Source organism: Lucilia cuprina, chromosome 2 (assembly GCF_022045245.1).
Source record: "Lucilia cuprina isolate Lc7/37 chromosome 2, ASM2204524v1, whole genome shotgun sequence".
NCBI lineage: Eukaryota > Metazoa > Arthropoda > Insecta > Diptera > Calliphoridae > Lucilia > Lucilia cuprina.
The window spans coordinates 3,974,847-3,996,911 of record NC_060950.1 but is presented as its reverse complement, the minus strand read 5'-3'; the positions used below and the strand labels follow the sequence as shown (position 1 = coordinate 3,996,911).

At 31.1% G+C, this 22,065-nt stretch overlaps 4 protein-coding genes across 5 annotated transcripts; 3 read left to right on the top strand and 1 right to left on the bottom strand.

The window, feature by feature from the left end:
• The first annotated feature begins 1,378 nt into the window (after positions 1-1,378).
• LOC111681401 (acylphosphatase-2) lies at positions 1,379-3,522 on the top strand. The gene is made up of 3 exons (XM_023443169.2): positions 1,379-1,561; positions 3,073-3,199; positions 3,271-3,522. Exons 1-3 carry the CDS (start codon positions 1,498-1,500, stop codon positions 3,383-3,385), a joined length of 306 nt encoding a protein of 101 aa, XP_023298937.1. The 5' UTR covers positions 1,379-1,497; the 3' UTR covers positions 3,386-3,522.
• An 824-nt stretch (positions 3,523-4,346) lies between these two features.
• LOC111681398 (cytochrome c oxidase subunit 6C) lies at positions 4,347-5,073 on the bottom strand. The gene is made up of 3 exons (XM_023443163.2): positions 4,976-5,073; positions 4,543-4,737; positions 4,347-4,480 (listed from the first exon to the last, which is right to left on the bottom strand). Exons 2-3 carry the CDS (start codon positions 4,713-4,715, stop codon positions 4,417-4,419), a joined length of 237 nt encoding a protein of 78 aa, XP_023298931.2. The 5' UTR covers positions 4,716-4,737; positions 4,976-5,073; the 3' UTR covers positions 4,347-4,416.
• Positions 5,074-5,958: 885 nt separating this feature from the next.
• Positions 5,959-17,085, top strand: LOC111681399 (probable serine/threonine-protein kinase DDB_G0282963). Of its 2 annotated transcripts, none has more exons than XM_023443167.2 (5): positions 5,959-7,486; positions 8,689-8,869; positions 8,937-16,280; positions 16,361-16,885; positions 16,946-17,085. In XM_023443167.2, the coding sequence occupies exons 1-5, from the start codon at positions 7,472-7,474 to the stop codon at positions 17,005-17,007; spliced, it is 8,127 nt and encodes a 2,708-aa protein (XP_023298935.2). In that variant the 5' UTR covers positions 5,959-7,471; the 3' UTR covers positions 17,008-17,085. The 2 variants fall into 2 exon arrangements, with proteins under 2 accessions (XP_023298935.2, XP_023298934.2); XM_023443166.2 differs by having other exon boundaries at positions 8,686-8,869.
• A 45-nt stretch (positions 17,086-17,130) lies between these two features.
• Positions 17,131-18,210, top strand: LOC111681400 (probable serine/threonine-protein kinase DDB_G0282963). Its single transcript, XM_046946869.1, has one exon. The coding sequence runs from the start codon at positions 17,131-17,133 to the stop codon at positions 18,208-18,210; it is 1,080 nt and encodes a 359-aa protein (XP_046802825.1).
• Positions 18,211-22,065: the final 3,855 nt, after the last annotated feature.

Here is a 22,065-nt window from a genome sequence, read left to right as displayed (position 1 = left end):
TTACATAATTAGATTAAAACTATTATTTGGTCTCCACCATTTAAAATCATAACCTCACTCTGAGGTAAAACGAAAGCACGTGTTTAATAAAAACAGTTATACGAACTTTGTCGAGCGATCGGCAACAAGCCTAATAATGATGCGAGAGTTGTACCCCAACTCAGCCCTAAATTACAACTGTACAAAATATTCAGTTACACATTTTTTATAATTCGACATTGAAACCAAACACATAGCATATACATTTTTCTTTAAATATTTTGCGTTGAAAGAAAAAACAAATTTTAATAATAATCTAATGCAGTCAGAGAAAAATATTTTACAATTAAAAAAGAAAAATTAAAAGAATTTTTAAAGGCATTTTAACAAGGAACATACTGTGCAAATATGTATGATAAATATGTTTATCACATTTGTTTGTTAATGAAATAGTTTTTACTCAATTTTTTTATATAAATTTTGGCGCCAAGTTGTTTATGAAATAAATATTCAAGATTTGCATATTATTTGTTAATGACAAACATATTAGACAAATTACTTTTATAAAAGATTAAATTTATTTCGTGTAGATAATATAATGTCATATGTATATAAACTTCTGTGGCCTGTTAACCCTATAGCAAGTTCTTTTATCTCTGAAAATTTCTAAAATTTAAAGTTAATATTAAACCGCTTAACTATAGTCCAAATTGATTGTTCAATATTTGAATTTTAAATTTCATATTTTCTAAATTACTTAAGTCACTCATATTCATAATTACTTTCGCTATGATGCTATGCTATGAGACAAAAAATAACCCCATTGACCTTTTTAAGTATTAATTTTTTCACAAAAAAAAAAAAAAGTGAAATTAATGAAAAACCAACTGCAGAAGAAAAACAAGATTATCATCAGCAAATGCAACAAATAAATATAAAAATGAAAATAAAATTAAAAACGAAATAGAAAATTCTCAAATCAAGACATGTGTTTGTTTTTGTTGAACTACTAACTAACTACATATAATGCAAATCAATCGAGGACAATTTCAATTGTAATTTTATTTTTCTACTTTTCAATTTTGAATGAAAATAATTTTTCTACACGTTTCAAGAGTTGGCGAAACTAACAAAACAAATAAAAAAAATTGAAATTTGCTTAAGGGAAATCACAATCCAATTGAATTTGTACATTTCAGTTTAATTTTAAAGAGCAAAGTATTTAGAATAGAAATTTGAAAATAAATTTCTTTCGTTTTTTATGCATTAGAATTAAAGTAATTTTGTGCAATTACGAAATAGTATATGAAAAACGTTAAAAAATTATTACTTTGAAATAATTTTTCAAAAAAAAAATATATATATTAATGGATTAATTTATAGTGATTTAAAAGTATTTGCAAAATATACTTTTTATATTTTTAACAACTTTTAAATTAAAAAAATAAAAAATAAAAAATAAAAACAAAAACAAATATTTACATAATAACTAAATTTAGTGAATAAATTATCCACACAATGGGTATTCCAGATATACGACAACTAATAACTGTCGAATTTGAGGTGTATGGCCATGTGCAGGGTAAGTTTTAAAAAAATGTATACTAAAAAATAAATAATACACATAATGGCTTAAATAATACACAAAAGATATATGTACTTAATTGAACATTTAACGGAAGAAATTTCTTTTAAAGTGAAAATTAGATTTTGTTCTGAAAATTTGATATTAAAAAAATTTAAGAAACAAAATTTTAAATTGTTTTAAATCCGCCTCAAATTGTTAAAATTAGAATTTTCATGTTTTAATGAATCATCATGACCAAGAAATTAACTTGACTTGAAAAAAACAAGGTTCATGAAGGGTAGTTCCTCTTTATTTAAATCGGTCCAAGTAATTTTGTTGGTTAATGATACAAACGGAATTAAGTAACTTACACATTTTTAAAGGATTTACAAAACAACTGTGGTAGTTCATTAGTCTTTGGCAACGGTTACCAACGTGTTTTTTCTTAAAAGTGCTTTTATAATGCTTTAGTTCAGTATTAAAGCTAACTTAACTCAAGAATAAACGAGCGAAGTTCAACAATAATACCCCAACCCGGATTTTGATAAGTAATCTTTAGATATTTACCACTTGCGAGTATAAATACGATCACAAATGCGACCTGTACTATATATAGACAAACAGACTATCGGTTAAAATTAGTATACTTTAAACCAGACGTTGAACCCTTTTTGGTGCTTGTCAAATAGTACTCATTTCAGTATCATTATAAAATCAAAATTTTGTATACCTGACACGCTCTTCATTTGTATACGAGTCATTCAATATAAGTTGTGCATGCTTTTAGGCTTAATGAAAATTGGAGAAAAATTTTTTCCGGAAAATTTGCATGATCTATCTATCTATTTATCTATCTATATACCTTTCTATCTATCTATCTATCTATCTATCTATCTATCTATATTATAATATATATATATATATATATATATATATATATATATATAATATATATATATATATATATATATAAATATAATAATATATATAATATAATATATATAATATATATATATAATATATATATATATATATATATTATATATATAAATATATATATATATATATATATATATATAAATATATATATATATATCTATATACCTTTCTATCTATCTATCTATCTAACAAAAATCTAAAGAGTATTTTGGTTTTCAACACCATTTTGCTGGTTATTTTTAAACATCTTTTATAGAAAATTCTTGAAATTTACTAAATTTAAAATTAGATGCACATACAATTAAATTAACGAAAAAGCATGTAATGAATTTAATGGCAAATTGTTGGTATCATACTATGCGTGGCATTAATTTTATTTTCCTCTTTAAAACAATAAGAAAACAACACCCATGAATTGGGTAAAACAATAAACTACCTTGACTTTTTTCATTAATTCAATGTATTTTGAAAACACTACAATGTTTGAAGATGATATTACACATTAAATTATATACATACATATATAATATTGCTAAAAAAATCTGTAATTTTGTCATAATTTACTAACTACATGTTTTCAATTACAGGTTGTTATTTCACCAAGTTTACCCGAGATTTATGCACTAAAGCTGGCATTACCGGATGGGTAAAGAATTCCAAACAGGGGACAATTGTTGGCAAAATGCAAGGACCTAAAGATGAAGTCGATAAAATGTATTTTTTTTTTAACTTCAAGTGTTTACTTTAAATAACAAATGTTTTCAATTATTTTGTATATTTCACAGGATTAATTGGCTGTCGACGAAGGGTTCTCCCGGTTGTCAAATTGAAAAATGTGATTTACGAAATATGGGTACATTAAATCGTTTAGATTATAAGACATTCGAGATTAGATTTTAGTTTAATTTACTATTACATAATTAGATATATTAGGATATAAGAACGATTATTAATTTAAAATTGCAGAATTTTTACTTTGATTTGTATATTATTTTTGTACAATAAATTATTCCATGGAAAATGGGAACCAAAATTTATGGAGATATTGTAAAAGCAAAAAATAAAAAAGTTTTTTGGGCAAAATCGAAAAAAATGTATCTAAAATTCGATTTTTTATAATACATTTTGATGTAAAAAATAAATCAATTTTGACGGATAATTGATTTTTTGTGACAAATCGACTTTATATATATATTTATCGTTTCAGGAAAAATATATTTTTATAAAATACCATTAATATGAAACAATTTTTTTTTTAATGAAAATTGTTTTTAATAACATTAACATTAAAAAACTATTTTTTGTAAAAAATCGATATATGCACTAGGAAAATTTCACTAATACATGCTTAGAGTTAGGTACTGCTGTCAAAGAGTCGGAGTACTTATTATACTTTGTTAGATACATTGAACTTTTGAATATTTTCAAGGCATGCAAATATCAATTTTGATATTTTCTTATGATTTGGAATAGAATCGATTTTGATACTTTCATACGATTTGGAATAGAATCAATTTTTATTTGCTGAGATGGACCTAGCTTTTTTGTAAATTTCTTATCAAAGTAAGTAAAAGAATATAAAAACCCACCTGCTTTCTTGATCAATAAATATTTCAGCAGTCTCAAACTTTTAACTGGTAATACTTGAATCTTGAACAAAATGTTGAGTCTTGAAATAAGGTATCTTTATCAAAATAAGGAGTTTTAAATTAAATGATGAAACTTAGTGATTGGTCTTCAATATTATTCTTAAGTCCGAACTGATTTGGTGATTAGTTTTAATGGATTAACAAAGAATTTAACACATTTTTTGTATTTTTTGTTTTTTCGTATAGAATTTTTTCTATTTTTGTTTAGTTCATTTTCATTATACTGCTAAAGCTTAAACTAGCAAATGTACATGGCTAAATGTTTCCAAGAAAGCACACAATTTAGCAAGATTGGAAACGACCATTGGCCTTCATGCGTTCAAAAGATTTTTGGGCATCATAGGTCCTAAAAAGTAATTAATAATTAATCACTAAATAGTAAATAATGGATTTTTCTTTCCAACTTACTTGTAGAATTCAGCGTAAGCTTCTTTCTTGGGGTTGTTAACCAAGATTTTAAAGGCGACTGTAACACAGGCAGTCAAGCCAATAGCAATAGCCAATTGACGTTTTGTTTGCAAGTTGTGCAAGCCACGCATAACAGGGGCAGATCCAGCAGCAGGAGCAGGTGTGTTGGCCATTTTAATGCGTTTCAAAGGATTACTGTAAGTGCAAAAAATATGATTGATCTTAGTGAAATTTTAGGTTACGTAACTTTTTCTCTTCTTTTTCGTTTAACATAAAATTTTTAGATTTACAAATTCTTTTTATTTTCTATTTAAAGAATATTATGAAATTTAAATGTATTTTATATTTAAACACTTTATGTAATAAATTTACTTTTAATTTATAGAACTTTAAATGTAAAATTTACAAAAAAAAATCAGTAATTGTTCAATACCTCTTCGGTGGAATACGCAACAAAAAATTCTCACTAAACAGTGTTGTTGATTCAACTATTTTCTTGTCAAATATAGCGATGTAATTTAATAGACGATCTAGCGATTTTTTCAGCGTTGCATTAAATTAATTGGTGCCATATTCTGTGTATTTTCTTTTTAACTTGTATTACTACATATTTATCTCCATTCATTCATTAATGCATAATAAAGTTACTGATGGTTTCTTGTAGAAATTTTGTTTTCATTTAAGGGTTAACATATATATTTTATGTGATTTCTTTATAGACGGTCGAACTCAAAAACTCAAAATTTAATACTGAAATTAATTTTGTACTGCGTTGAGTAATATAATAAAATTTTTATATCCTTTAAATTTTCTTTTATTTTACGTTAAAAAGTTCTTTAAAATATGTTATTTCATATTTAGAGTTACAAATTTTAAAAATATATACTTGTAATTTGAAACACTAAATATGAAATAACACATTTCAAAGAACTTTTTAACGTAAAAAATAGTTTTAGTGAAATACATTTTTAGTATTTATTTTTCAATAAAAGTATATTACGAAGAGAAAGATTTTATTGATGATGAAGGTTTTTGTAACCGATTTCTTTTATAAAATTCTTGTGATTTATGCTACTGATATCAAGAATATATTTTTACATTTTTTATACATAATTAACAAAGAAATCCAATCCAAAAATATTTTAAATTAAAACAATTACAAAAATAATACCTAGAAAAATTTTAATTAAAATTGACCAAAATTACTGTATTTTTGTTAAAATAATTATTAAACACATCCCTGAATAGCTAATTGCATTTAAAAGCACACTAAACACAGCTCCTTAATTATATAAAATGGCTACACTACATTGGAAAGCAGCAAAACTACTACCTTCTCTTTTTATTCTAATATATATAATAGCGAGTTGTTTCACTCTAACACATGGAGTAGAGCATTAAAATCACAAATAATAATGTGAAATGAGAAATCGTGCAAGTCGCGAAGTGGAAGTCAAATGCAAATGGCGGTTGTTATTGTTCGTGGTCGAAAATTTTTACAACACGAATTTTTTTTACAAATTTCATCTAGAATATACAATTTAATTGTAATAAATTTTTGCAAATCTTAAAATATAATTTCTTCATAAAACGTGTTTATAGAAATTCAATTGAAAAGTGTCAATATAAACAGTGAAATTTTTGTTTAAAAAAATTGGTCTTTGCAAGAGTAAGAAGAAAAAAATTGTCGTCAATCATATTTTTTGTGGCCCCTTGCTACCAATACAACAACAACAAGAAGTAAAGAAAAAAGTTGATACTTCGTATGGTTCGTTTTCTACGCCTGTGAATATTTTTGGTCGCGCTGTTTGATCTCCAAAAAAGAGCTTCTTGTGTTGTGTTAGGCCTCCTCCTCTAGTAACCAAAATAAAAAATAAATACAAAAACCTAAAAAGTTACAAATGTACTAAAAAAACTGGTCATTAATCCTCCAAACGTATGACATGCACTCCTCAAAACGTTCAAAGAAAATTGTTCAAATTAATGTTTATCAAGGAGAGTTATAACATCAGTGTTTTATTAAATCTTGTCAAATTATAAAAAAAATAAAACAAACTAAGAAGCAAAATAATAAAAATATCTTATAGAAAAAGATTTTGTTACAAAAAAAAAACTACTCGTTATGTAGAATGGTGCAAAAAAATTCCACTTAAAAAAGTAGTCAGTCACTGTTACAGTGTTTTGACAATTTGTTGATGAAATAAATAAAAATCGTGAGAAAGAAAAACTAATACTACTTAATAATTATTAGAAACTCCCCAAAACAAACGTAACGCAACAACATTAAAAGCAAAAGAATAAAATAAAAAGGAGAATATCACATCACGTCTGTTTCTCTTTAAAAATGCAGCTCTGCATAAGTGACACAAGTGGCAGGCATATCGAAAGAAACGTAACGTAACGTGATATATGCCATGATTTTGTTGTTTATTGTTTTGAAAATATATTTTTGTTAATAAAAGAAAAAAAATAAAAGAAGGAAGAAAGAAAGAAAAAAATCTACAGAGTTGCCATAACTATAAGAAAAGTTTTGTTTAAAAAAATCTAACAAATGTGTACATTAAAAATATTAATAATATTACATTATTTGCTACCACCGCTTAGTGCTTCAAATGTTTTACTACGAAAATGGCAAAATTGTGGTCATAGATTTAAAATTTAAATTAATTAATAATTACTATAAAATTTGTGTTAAAATATAATAATAATTACCTAGAATTAATGATTATAAAGAAACAGTAGCAACAAATAAACGTAAACAAATGAAAGTTTTAATTTTTTGTGTGAATGTATATCTTCGCGCGATTTCTGCTAATTTAAGAATTAGTGAATGTTCGCTTATTTTTTGTAATAATTAAAAGAAATTCTTCGAAAGAAAACAACCCCCAGACAGCTCCCCCGTCAAGTGTGATTGTCGTCGTGTGATGATATGCAACTTAAACAGGTGAGTTGGAATGGAAATGTATTGAAACGTTTTTTTTTTTTGTTATTTAATTAATAGCTATAATAAACTTGTCTTTTATCGTTTAAAACGTTTCGTTTATTCTTTTTTATTTCTTAAATTTCTTGTACTTCTTGTATATGAAAGGGTTACCAAGTGCAATAGAATACAATAAACAATGTGTACAAAAAAGTAAAAGGAAGTGAAGTGTTAAAGTGATTAATAATAATATTTATAGATAGCCTTAAGCACTAATTTGAAATGTTTACTGATTTTTTTAAACAATACCATATTTCTGGATCCCTAAAACTGATTTTGTCAAAAAATGCCATTTGTATTGTTTTAAATATTATTGTCAACGTCTGAAAATAAAATACACAAATTGAATTTCCCCTAAAATTATGCTTAATTACAGAGTAGACTACTCTTATTTCGAGTTTATTTTCAATTTGAGATTTCACTCGTTACTCGTTAATTTCACCACTTTTTTTGTTATATTTTTTAACCAAAAATTAACGAGTACATCAAAATGGCGGCCAAATATTTAATATGAACTAAATGTAAATTTTACTTGTTTTAAATATAATTTTATTTAATAAAAAGACAAAAGTCGGCAATTTTTCTACGCAATTTTGCTTATTTTATATGTATTAAAATCATTAAGATTAAAATAATTTTTTCCAATTGCTATTTTCTTTATAAACATACATTGTACTCTTTCTTTCACATGTAAATTGTTTGTGTACTATATGATGTACTGGAATGCTATCTGAGTGTGTTTGTGTTAATAAAAAGAAGAAAAGGAAAATCAGAAAGAAGTGTAAAAAAAAGAATTAATTTATTATAAAAACAAATATTACTTAATTTCTATAAAATTTTAAATTTGAAGAAATTGTTTGAATAGTAATAAACGCAAAAAATATTTTTAATTGAAGAAATTGCTTGAGAAATAAAATTATTTCTCCAACTCGATACTTTTTATAGAGAGCTGCCACATTTTTTACTACTACTAATGTCATTTCTTGCTTGCCATATCTCTTTTATTTATTTTTAGGAATAATATAGAAATATAAAATTATTAAAAAAGTCTCATGTGAATTTTACAAGAGATAATTTTTTGGAAATGTTAATATCTAATAAATATTGCTACAAAGTCTTTCATTAAATTTTATGATATAAAAACATTGTCAATGTTATTACAGCAGATTGAACCGTGTATGCGGATAACAGTGCAAATCCCTAAGGATGCGGCGCAAAGGTTACGCCAATTGGCTACCGAGGGTAATCCTTCACTACGGGCCCTTGGTATACGATCCGTACAATTAGAGGGAGATTCTCTGATATCACTCAATCTTGGCGGTCAACAGATTGATGTTAAAGTATCAGGTATTTTTCATTGGACAGACAAATACATTTTAAATACATGATTATAACGATGTGATTTTTTTTGTAGATATTTCATCTGTTGTTAGCCATGAGACGTCCGGTACGTCTATTAGTGGTATTGGAACCGGTGGAGTTGGAATCGGTGTCAGTGGCGAAGGTTGCAATACAGATATAAGTGATTTATCTCAATTACTAAATGTGGGAAATATTGGTGGTCCCAGTTCAAGTAGTGCTTTTGTAAAATTGCCTCAAGCACAGCTGCAAGAACACCAGCAGCAGCAACAGCAATCGACATTAATCCAACAGCGACGAGGGAATATGGCTCCAAATATTAATTTTGGGACAAATGTTGGGGTAGGAAGTGGCATGGATGGTGGTACCATGTCTTCTATACAACAACAGCAAATGTTGCAACAACAACGTCGTAATATGATGCTTGGTGGTCCTAGCACTAGTAATGCTGCCATTAAACATCAACAGCAAAATCCTTTCAATAACGTACTGGGTGCACAGCAAAATCTTCAGCAGCAGCAACAACATCAACAACCTGTATTTAAGTCACCAAATACAGTTTGCCCCATGGATGGCAAAGTGCCAGTGCCTCCTTTACCCGCAGCAGCTGGTAGTGCTGCAAATTCACGAGAATTTCCCTTTGAAAGTATGCGCCAAGCTCGTGTTTTGCAGGGCCGCGATAATTCTTTGAATACTGTGGGATCATCATCGTCAGCTATACCAACTCCTGGTGGAATAACCTTAGCAGCTGGTAAACCTGCCGTAGCTGGTGTACCAAGTAATGGAGTTGGGAGCATTCCACACCAGCTTATGAGTTCATTGGGTCCCCCGCCTAATGTTGCCCTTAAAGTGATTAAAAATCCGCAAAGTGGTGAAATGATAACTACAACTGTATCTACAGCATCCGGTAAATCACAGTTTTTGCAACCACCTCCTCCACCATATCCTGGTGTTGGTACAGTAAACTCTCCCGCCTCCCAGAATTCTCCGGCTGTAGCAAAGCCTATATCAAGCTATTTGCAATCACGTGTGGTGCAACCCTCAACGTCTACAGCATCACCAACTGGAGTTACAGGTTCGAGCAATAGTAGCAATAATATAGCGATGTCATCACCGCTTTTGGTAAACTTGTTGCAAAATGACAGCAATTCAGTGGCAAATCAACATGGAAATCAAGTAAAATCGTCGCCATTGCCTTCTCCACAACATCAGCCGCAGCAGCAACAACATCAACAACAAATTCCGCTTATTCATCAACAGCAACAGTCCCCCATGATGGCGGCTATGAGTCCTCAGCAACAAATCATGAATTCACCGTTAAGAACTACAACACCAGGAAGCGATTTTATGATGCAACAGCAACAACATTCAAGTCAGGTGCAGCAACAAATCGTTTCGGCACCTGGTACCCCCGACAATGTTCTAAGTGTGCCTTCTTCTCCAACTGCGACAACAAATGCTATGCGTTCTATGCCCCCAGGTTCGCAGCAAATAATGTTGAGTCCAAGCAATAGCAACAATATGTATTCACAACAACAACAGCAGCAACAGCGCTTTCAACAACAGCAACAAATTTCACCACAACAAGCAGCATTGTTGCGGCAGCAACGTCAACAGCAATTGCAAACAGTCAATCAACTACAAAACCAGCAACGTTTTATACCACAACAACAACAGCAGCAACAACAACAACAAATGTTGCAGCAAACAATGGGTGTCAACACGATGTTAGGAAACCAACAGCAACAAATGAGGCAATTGCGTGTTGGATCTGGTGGTGGTGGCGTTGGTGTTTTAACACATCAAACACCACCTTCGCCCCTACAGCAGCAACAGTTACAGCAACACCAGCGTCTTATAGGGCAACAACAACAGCAATATATGTCGGTTAATGCTGGAAACATGTCACCTGCAGCAGCACATTCACCCGCCTCCAGTCATCATTCGATGCATAGCCCCCACATGTCCTCCCAGCACTCACACCAACAACTACTATCTCCTTCGACAACGCCCGCACAGTCCCCTCTTACAGCTTCACAGCATCTAACGCAACAATTGTTACCGCCACCTCCACCACAATCGCCCTCAACAGCAGGTCTTACGCACAATGCATCTTCCTCCATTCACATAGTACCTTCTTCACCATCTGCACCAAGTATGAATCTACCACCTCCACCAGATTACAATCAAGCGGCCGCTTCCTCAAGATGGCCCGCGACGTTAAATAAACCAATGGATTCGGCGACAAAGTCAAGTTTTCAAGAGTTCACTCGCTATCAAATGCAATACAATTTACAACAGCAACAAACTCGACAACAAGAGCAACAAATTATCTCCGACATTGCTAATTCGTTGTCTGGCGCATCATCGAACAACAACAGCAGCATTCATCATAACCAGCAGTCGTCAACAACAGCTGGTGGAAGTAGTGGTGGTGTGAGTGTAGGAAACATTAACTCGACCTCCGCAAATTCTGTAGCAGGTTCTGCCGGTTCAGGTGTAGATGCTGCCTTAGATGCCCAAACAGTCGATGATTTAAATGACAACTTGATTACTTTATCCGACTTGGATGCTTTAACAACAAATGATTTGGACGCTTTGTTGCCTACCTTAAGCTGTGATATTGATTCATCTCTTAGTTTGGATGACAAAAATGAATTGGAATCCTTGCTTCAAGATGCGAAAGATCTGGACTTGGATCTTATTGAGGGTATGGACATTGATGAGACAGCAGCTGCAGCTTCGTCGCTTTTAGCTGGAGATGAACAGCTGCCACCAAATGTTGAAATAGCAATGGGTCAAATGCAGCCGCAGCAGCAATCGCAACAACAGCAACAAATGTTACAGCAACAATTATTGCAGCAGCAGCATCAAACACAACATCAGCAACAATTGCAGCAGCATCAAAGGCAATTACAAATGCCACAAAGTCAAATTATGCAGCAGCAACAACAATCTCAGCATATTTTGCAGCAACGTTTGCAGCAGCAACATCAAATAAACCAACAAAATCTTGTGCCTCAAAATCAGCAGCAGCAACAACAACAATTTCAAATGAATTCAAATCATCAACAGCAACAATTTATGGCAAATAAACAACATCAACAACATTCAAATATACATTCTGCTGTACCTGTCTCTGGCAACACGCAAACAACACATCCTCCGTCGTCCCAACAAAAGCAATTTCTTATTAACCCTTTAACCGGAGAACTTGAACCCAGCCCCAGCGATGACAGTGAAACTGAAGCTGAACAAGAGACTATTCAATCTTCATCTAATTCCGCCCTCCACAACACCTCAAACGCTACGAATACCTCCCAAGGATCCAATTATAACCCAAATAATAGCACAAATAGCATTTATGATTTGCTACCCAATTCATCGTCGCATTTCTCCGAAGATTCCAATTCCAACTCGTGCAGCACTGCCATCTCCAAATTGTCGGCCGGCGAACAAAATAATGGCGGCTCTTCAACACCTCAATTATTGGGAGCTGGTTCAGATAACGAACGTTCTAGAGACTCTTTAATCTCGAACAAGTCACAAAAGAATAGAAAGTCGAAAGCAAATGTGTCATCAGCGCCAATATTAAATATTAATGCAAGTGTAATAAGCAGTAAACCTGGTGATATGGGTTCTCCCAGATCAAACTCATCCTCACCATCGGTGGGAGCCATGTTGTCCGGTGGTAGTACTTCGAATAAAAAGTCAAAAACCAATTTACTAAGGGAGAAACTACAGCAAGGAGTAAGGGAAAAGAAAAGCAAGGAGGCGGCCAACGCTGGAGGGGTCAAACCAAAAAGGGAAAGAGCCAAAGCTGGCAGTAAATCAAAAGCTGCTTTAGCTGCTGCTGCCGCGGCACAAACACAAACTCTTATGCAAAATAAACAAAATAGTGCAATAGCTAGTAGCTTATCATCGTCGGTTAACACAGCTACAAGCATAAATGTTACCAATCCGATGATGAATACAGTGGATGCAACAATTTCTTCAGTTGGAGCAAATGTGGCGGCAAATGAAAAAATCAAATTACGTTTGAAATTGGGAAAATCCGAACCAGTTACACCGGCTTATAAAGTTGATGTAACATTTAGCTCGGAAAATGTGCAGCAGCAACAACAACAACAATCCCAAATAAATGCTCAACAGTTGGCAAAAAGCGTAATGCAACAGCAGCAACAACAGCAACAACATCAACAAAACCAACATCACACGAATTCATCGCAATTTCAACAAAATACTAATTTAAATTCACCTCAACAGCAACAACAGAACTCCATACAACAGATGCAGCAGCAGCAGTTAACACATCAACAGCAATCATCTATGAACCCGCCACAATATCAACAACAACAAGATAATATATTTCCTCAACCCTCATCAGTGGCTACAGGCTTAAACACAGCCGCTTCCACAACAGCGGGCAATACTTCTCCCGCTATAGATGAACCCAGAGTTCCTCCACTACACATTAGTTTACGAGGAGGAAAAAATTCAATTGTTATAAAAAATTCTCGAAAAGAACGCAAGAAAACACAGAACACGTCGGCACCAGACCAGAATGAATCCTTGGACAATAGCATTAAAGCAAAGTCCCATCTTAAGCGTACTCACCTTATTACGGATAATCTAACTGCCAGTGCAACAACAGGAGATACCTCCATCGTGGACGAACAAAGTGCAACAGACGCCAAACAGACAAAACTGGGACAAAATGTAGCAAAAACTCCAAATGCAACTCAAATAAATGGAATACCAAACATGTCTGACAACAAGTTGGCTGTTTCATCATCAACAACCACAACCAGTTTAGTTGCAGGAAAAAATGGTCTAACCATAAGTGCAACAACAATGAACAATGCTAACATGGAGGCGCCTAACAAAACCAGCCAAAATTTAATAATGGATTCACAAAGTTTGGGTTCGACAAATTTGGGCACTGTCACCCACCTACCACCCCAGCAATTGCTGCAACCCTCCACCCAACAGCAATTGGCCAAAATTACTTCTTTGCCAAATAGCATCACCTTGAGCACCATAACAAATCCAAATACAGGGGCCGGAAGTGGCGGAGTCGGATCAAATTCGAATAGTTTGCAAGTTAAACACAACCTGAAGACGACTGCCACTATAACACCAATACAGGGAAAACCCTTAACAAAAAACCATAAGCCACCGTCGTACATAACGGCGGTACAACAATTGCAATTGCAAAAACAACAACAGCAGCAGCAGTTAGCAGCTTTAGCCGAAAAACAAACACAGCAACAAATGATAGCAGCAGCCGTTACCATGCTACCAAGTGCTACGACCCTCAAAAGAGTCGAAATAACAAAAGTGGAGCGTAAAGATGCTATGGGTAATGTGGAGCATGTTCTGATTAAATCAAATGAACCGGTTACGACAGCAGTAGCAACTGCCACTGCAACAACAATTAAAGCCAACACTCAGGTTACAACAAATGCTACGACTACCACTATATCCTCGCCAGTAACGGTATCTTCATCATTGGTGACCACAAATACAAAGACAACATTTAGTGTGGTTGAAAGTAGTGCTACAGGTAAAACGGATAATCCTGCTGCCAGCAAACAAAATATAATTCATCAGCCCATAAGTACAGCATTAACAACAACTGCGGCCACGGTGACCACCACACAAACAAATACTCCTGTCACAAATTTAAACTATAATCAATCGACACTGGCCACTACATTAAGGAACTCCCCCGCAAGCACGGGAGGTGGCACACCAGCCCATGCAAATAGTGCGGGTGGAGAAGATAGTGGCATAGAATCAATGGATGCTTTGTCAGAAAAGTCACCACACCAACTTACATCTAGCAGTCCACAATCCCTACAACCTCAAATCACCTCAGACAAGCCACCCCAGCAAATACTTGCTAAAGGTCCAGCGACTGAAACTCTTAAGACGAGTGAAGAAGTGGCAACTCAATTAACGTCGGCCGACGACGAAATCGAAAAGGCTTTAGCTAAAATGGAGGGCTTTACTGAGGATGATGACAATAATCTATTGACTGGAGATAGTTTAAAAGAAAAAGATGTTACCAACTCTAAGGATCTACAGCAACAGAAAATTAATGGTGACCACTCCATCTTCGATGATGATATTTTAAAACAGAAGGACAACAAAGTGGTTTATAACAACATACATCATCACCACCATCATCATCAACTCGAGGAAGAAGACGATGACGACGAGGATCTTATTAAAAATCTCACTGCCAGTATTATTGAGGAACATGAGGCGGGCGAAAAGGCAGCAAAAGAAAAGTTGGAAAACGAACGTAGAGAAAAAGAAAAATTAAATCTTAAAGAACTCGAAGAAGAACAAAAGGAGAGAACGGCAAACAAATTAAAATTAGAAGAAATTAACAACGAGGATTTCGAAGAAAAAATTACCAACACCACAACAATCATTAAGAAAGAAGATTCCCTTAAAATCGAAGTAAATTGTAACAATAACAACGATAAAGAAAAAACAGTTGAAACAAAGAAAACTCCTTTAGAATCTCTTAAAAAATCTGATGAACCTAAGGAAACGAAAATTGAGCAGCAAAAAGAAGTAGTAATCAATAAGCAGAGTGAGGATCTTAACTCCAATCTAGCTACGCCCATATCAATAGAAATTCCACAATCTACGGATATGGACTCGCCACGTATAAGAACAAGGGCCAGCAGTCGTTTGGGTAGTCCTATGGATGTAGCGAAATCTAGCCCCTCTTTAGACAACAATTCCACCACACAATTAACTCTGCTAACAAATAAACATGTTGTCGCTACCAGATCTTCAAGTCAAACTCATGAACGAGTCAGTTTAAGTCCAAAACTACTTCAAGCTAATTCAGCCTCCAGCGCCAGCAACAGCACAAATACGACCAACTCTGCCTCCTCCAACACTTTGTCTGCAAACTCTAACACCAATAGTAGCCAAACACAAAATCATCATAAACGAAAACGTCAAGAATCTGAAGGTGGAAGTAGTAGCAATAGTGGTGTCGGAGAAAATGACCCCAAAAGAGCACGCAGTGGCAGTACTAGTGGCAGCAGTGCTGTTACAATAGTAAACCACAATGAAACAGCAAACAATAATAAAAAGTCCGATGATGCAGTAGTTTTTAAAAATACTACCCCTACTACAACGACAAAGAAGATTGAAGAATCCTCTGATTCAGATGAACCTCTAATAGAGGTGGCTGGCAAGGTCAGAAATTCTAAAGCAGCAGCTGCTGGCAGCATCGATAATAATTCATCAGTATCATCATCGTCATCGTCCACTAACATTAATACTTCATCAACAACGTTAAATACAACAACACTGGAAAATACTTCAGAAAAAGTTACACGAAATAGTCGATCACATCAACAACAAAATAGTAAGTAATTGTTATCTTCTTCTGCTTTAAATTTTACTAAAAAATTAACGATTTTGTTTTTTTTTTTTTGTATTATTTAGAAGGATCTGCAAATCTGTTGTCTATGACTGCTGGAAATGAAACAAGTTCAAATTCGGTGAATTCTTCTTCGAACGCATCAAAAGTTGGAAAAGTTAATAATAGTCACACTGGTCAAACAAATACTGCAACTGCTGCTGGTGCCCATAATAACTCATCTAATTTAACAGCAACACCATCCATATCCAACTCGTCGGCAACTTCAACCCCATCTCATGCTACTCGTGGTACAAGTCAAGGTTCTGCGACCACTACTAATGCAACTACACATGCTACATCCGTAAATCATGCGGGCAATGTTAATAACATTAGCAATAGTCCTAGTGATGAGAAAATTGGCACCCGGCGAAGTGTACGAGCATCGGCGGCAGCAAATAAAATGATTTACACCAGAGGTATTCATAATAACAGCAATAATAATGGAAGTAATAACACTGAGACCACTGGTAAAATGGCAAGCAAATCAGGCGCATTAAATGCAAGCTCTGAAAGTGTGGCAGAGGCCAGAAGAAAAACACGCAGTGCAGGTAAATATTACGTTTAGATATTTAAAATTTTCCTAATTAATAATCATTTTCGAAATGCAGTTGTAGGTGAAACTGTGTTAACTGAAGGTCGTCGCAGAAGGGGCTCCAGAGACTATAAGTGACCATTGTCTTGCGGCTCGGCTACAGGTTCTGAGGATAAATTCGAATTTTATATTTTTCAAGATGATGAGGACGAAGATGAAGAAAAATCCCAAGATTTACAATCAATAAACACAGATCCAAGTATGGCCGAGACGCAGGATAATCAGTATACAACTATAAACCGTAAAAATCTTTATAATAACGATGAGGAGGATGATGTTAATGATGTAGAGAATATGTTAAATAAACAACAACAGCAGCAGCAAGACCTTGAGACGAAAGAAAATTATAATAATTATCAAAGCATCACCTCATTTGGCGATGAGACCGCCGTAGATGATTTGTTAGCTTTGGCTAACGATGATGCAACAGCTGTTGAAACTGCTAATTTGTTATTGTCTGAACATCAGCCAAATTTCGTCGATTTTGATGAGTTCAATATATGTCTCAATAATATACTTAATGATGACGTAGACTCTCAACTACAATTATCGCCATCGGAAGTAATATCCAATACTCTAACAACGGCTGAAGTTGATGAATTGTTCAAGGTAAATATTGATATAAAAGATAAAAGCCTAAATCAAATGTCAACAAAAACTCTGAATGAAAAAAACGTTTGTAGTATTAATAGTAGCAGTAGTAGTAGTAGTAGTAGTCGTAGCAACAGTAGCAACAGTAGTTTACAACATTATCATCATCAACATCTACGTCAGCATCATCATAATAATGATGAAGATGACAATCTATTAAATATGGTTCAGTTTGATGATCATATGGATTTTACATTCTCATCTGAATTAGAAAGCAATTCCACAAATATCACCTCCACTAACACGAGCACGGCTACCAATCATCTAACAACATCTATAAATAATGCTAATTATAAAGTGAGTGCAATAAGTAGTAGGCATAGTTTAACACTTCATGGTCACAATTATGCCGTAGACAAAAATAATGTCCATCACCAAATTAAATTTGATAATAATAATGATGATGATGATGATTTAGATCTGAATATGATGGTGGATCCTATAAGTATACAATCAACATGTAATTCAACTGCTACTGTATCAGCTTCTCTGACCACTACCGCTAACACCAGTCATATGAACACTATTAATGATGATGATGACGACGACGACAATGAAACACCACAAGAAACAGCCTTAAATAATGTTATTAAGCGCAATAGTCATAGTATTGTAAATATATTTCAATAATATACAAAAAACACTACTCATACCATAAAATGATGATGATACTTTACTTTTTTTAAAAAAAAAAATACAAACAAAACAAAAAGAAAAACTACTACTATATAATTACACAAAAATGATACCACAAGCTAACAAACAGAACGCAGCAGCAGTGTTTATGTTTATGCAAAATATACTATTTCAGTTGTAAAACCTTTAAGGTAAAAAAAAAAACTTTCCTTCTGTTTCGAAAGAATAAAGAAATTTTGATTTTCATTTCTAGTCAATTTATGTTGTTAAATATAAAAAGCCCTTAAAGTTATGAGCAAAATATAAATTTTTTATTTTTTTTTTTTTGTTTCTTGTTTATTTTTTACTTTTACAATTAAGCTGCATTTCCTTAACAATTTATTTTATAATTATTTTTCATATGTATTATATATTAAATTAAAAACGAAAAACAAAAGATAATCTTAATGCTGTCTTAATTAAAAGAAACCCTTAGAAAAGTGCAAAACTTCAAAGAACAAATTTATGAACTATAGCCCAAGCAAAGGTGTGATATTGAAATGATTTGATTTAAAACTACTTAACTGTTTAATGTGTAAAATGTTTAACATATTTTGCATTTAAGTTGTTAATGTAAAAAATAACAATTCAGCCTGCTAATGAGTTTTACTTTTAGTTAATATTTGTCACTACTTATTTTCTTAACAGAAACTAGCGCAACAATAATAGGCAACAGTTTTTTAATAAAAACCACTCCTAAAAGCATGCTACTTATTTTCTTCGGTTTGTTTTAAAACGTTTTCCCAATAATAATTTTGAAATATTTCATATCGCATAAAGTTTTGGTTTGTAATTATCGAAAGAAAATCAAAAATATTTTAAAATATTTTCTGTTTGCTGTTTATTGCACCAATCTAACCATTATTGCTATAGTTCAAGTACAGTTCTGTTTTTATTTTTCCAACACTTTTGTGTCTCCTTAACTGAAAAGTTATATTTCTTATATTAGAATTGAATTTATCTTATAGATTGTTTTTTTATTTCAAACTTTATTTTGTATTTTGCCTATACCTTTTGTAGTTTGCTTTTTCATATTTCTTAATCCAACTTTTTTTCTAAGCTTTAAGTAAAATATTTAAATACTTTTGCGAACAGAATTTTTAATTTGTTTTCTTCTTGTTTTAAAGTGTAATGGATTTTTTTCTTTTATATGGAAAATAATTTGCATATTTATTAAACGATAACTTTGCTATATTAATGAATTAAAAAAACTTTTATTCACAATAGTTAATTTTGTTTGTACATAATTCCTAAGAAAAAAGTAAATATTTCAAAAAGATTGTATAAAATCTTAAAATTTTAAATGGAGAGTAATAACTATCGTAAATGAATAATCAACATAAATTTCGTGATAAATTTGAATCAACTATTGTGAATGAAATAAAGTTCGTGATAGTAATACTTTGTTTGAATTAAACATTTTCTTGTTTCATTACGACAATTTTTAAGGAATAAAATAAACAATTTAAAAAAAACTATTAGCACTTGCTGAGAAATATTGTCAACAACACTAAATTACAAATAAAACTTAACTATTGTGAATTAATAGTTTATGTTTAATTCATGATAGCAAATTTATGTTCGAATGCATAAATAGAATGGAAAAGAAATTCAAAAATTTAAAAAAAATCAATTTAAACTTCAGCTTCTTTTTAATAATAAATAATTTGTACTTGAGCTTTTTTCCCTAAATTATTGTAGATATAAATTAATTCACAATATATATTATATATAGCAACACTTAACTGAAAAGGCACATTTGTAACATGAGAAATAGTATGTGTATAAATAGCCAATAAAACATAATAAAACAAAAATATATATTTTAAAAATATATAAATTTATATTTAAAATATCATATGAAATATATATATAGAAAGACTCAGACTTTCTATAATATGATATATTAAAACAAAAGAGAATGCAATAAATTGTGAATAAGATTTTCAATGAAAAAAAAAAAAAAAACAAAAACTAAATGTACATACAAAACATAAACCCTGTATAAACATAAATAAATAACAAAACAAAAAATACTATTTTTGCTAAGTATTTATAAAACATAATTGAAAAAAAAACGTAAATAAACAATATTAACAAAAAAATATTTTTGAAAAAATCTAAAATAAAAAAACAATTTTTATAAATAAAAAGCCCTCCATTTCCTTGTAATTTCTAATTAGACTTTCTTTTGTTTGTATCAAATAATTCAAAATACACACTACTTTATTATGGCTTTTATTTCTAATAAATAATTAACTTAAAAAACAAAACAAAAAAAAAAATACATTTATATATTTATATTACAAAAAAAGATAAAACAACAATAATATAAACTAGTAATAATATAAATAACATAATCTAAACTTAAGCAATTAGGTTGTAAGCTTTAAATAATAATAATTATAAAACAACCCCTTAAATATTATAATATTAATAAACTACTTTATACAAAAAAATATATAAACAAAAAAATAAAAATAAAAAACAGAAAAAAAATCTATATAAATAATATATAATAACAAAAAATAAATAGTAATATTTAATGGAAAAACAAAGTGTCTTAAAAGAAATTGTAGTATTAGTTTATCTCGTATATCTATTATATTAATTTATATTATTATTATTATTATAAAACCTATAAGAAAAACAATTTAAAAAAATGCAAAAAATAAAAAAAAAATAACACAAATAATTCACATAATAAGAATTAATTAATTAATTATCGTTATTATTTAATTTACTGTCTAATAAAAAAAGAATAACAAATATATCTATGAAAAAAAGAAGAAGGAAAAAAGTATGCATGAAATACAATTTTAATTATATTCTTATTATTATTATTAATTAATTCTTCAATTATTACAATATTGCAATTGTATACCCCTTTATTACTATTATCATTATTATTATTATTATTATAAATACTTTCTATTGTTTTTTATTATTATAATTATTATTTTATTTTAATTTCATTTAAAAAATGCAACAAAAACAAACAAAAAAAATCCCTGAAGATAAATGCATAAAAGCAGTAAAAAGGAAAAATGTTTCATAAACAATAAAAAAAAATGTCAAAAAATATTAATTACAATTTTATTTTCATTTCAATTGCTTAACAATCATCATTTTTGATGGTGTTTGTCAATGGATCGGATCAATATAGTAATAACGTTGCTGTTTAATTGCTTAATTGTAAGTACGTGCTATTTTCGAAAGATCGTTTTGTTAAGATTAAGTTGGACAAAAAAGTGTAGATAAAAACAAGTAAGACATTATAGTCGGGCTAGGCCGACCATATAATACCCTACACCTTTTACAAAAAGGTGATTTTGTTGCCATAATAAAGCATTTAAGTTGAAGTGTACCTTGCCTCAGATATATACATACTTAAGCCGTTTATTGTTGAATAAAATTGTGGACATTTAAGTGAAATTTTGATGGGTGCTTTTCATAGGGGCTAGGATCATATGAGGACCTATTATTATGGAATTCGTGAAGGTCATTAAGTCTAGTATAGAACTTGATGACCGTCTTAACAAAATTATGAACTTAAAAGCTCTATTCGGTGGGTTCAGTTGTATGGATGCTAGATGAAATAATGGACCGATGTAAACCATTTTCAACACCCTTCGTCTACAGTACCATAGAAGATCATTTTATTGAATTATCTCCAAAATTGAGACCTGTAGTTTGATTACAATGTTTAAAAGCCCTATTCCGGGGTTCAGTTGTATGGGGGCTAGAAATAATGGACCGATCTTAACCATTTTTAATAGGCTTTGCTCTTGGGACAATATAAGATCATGT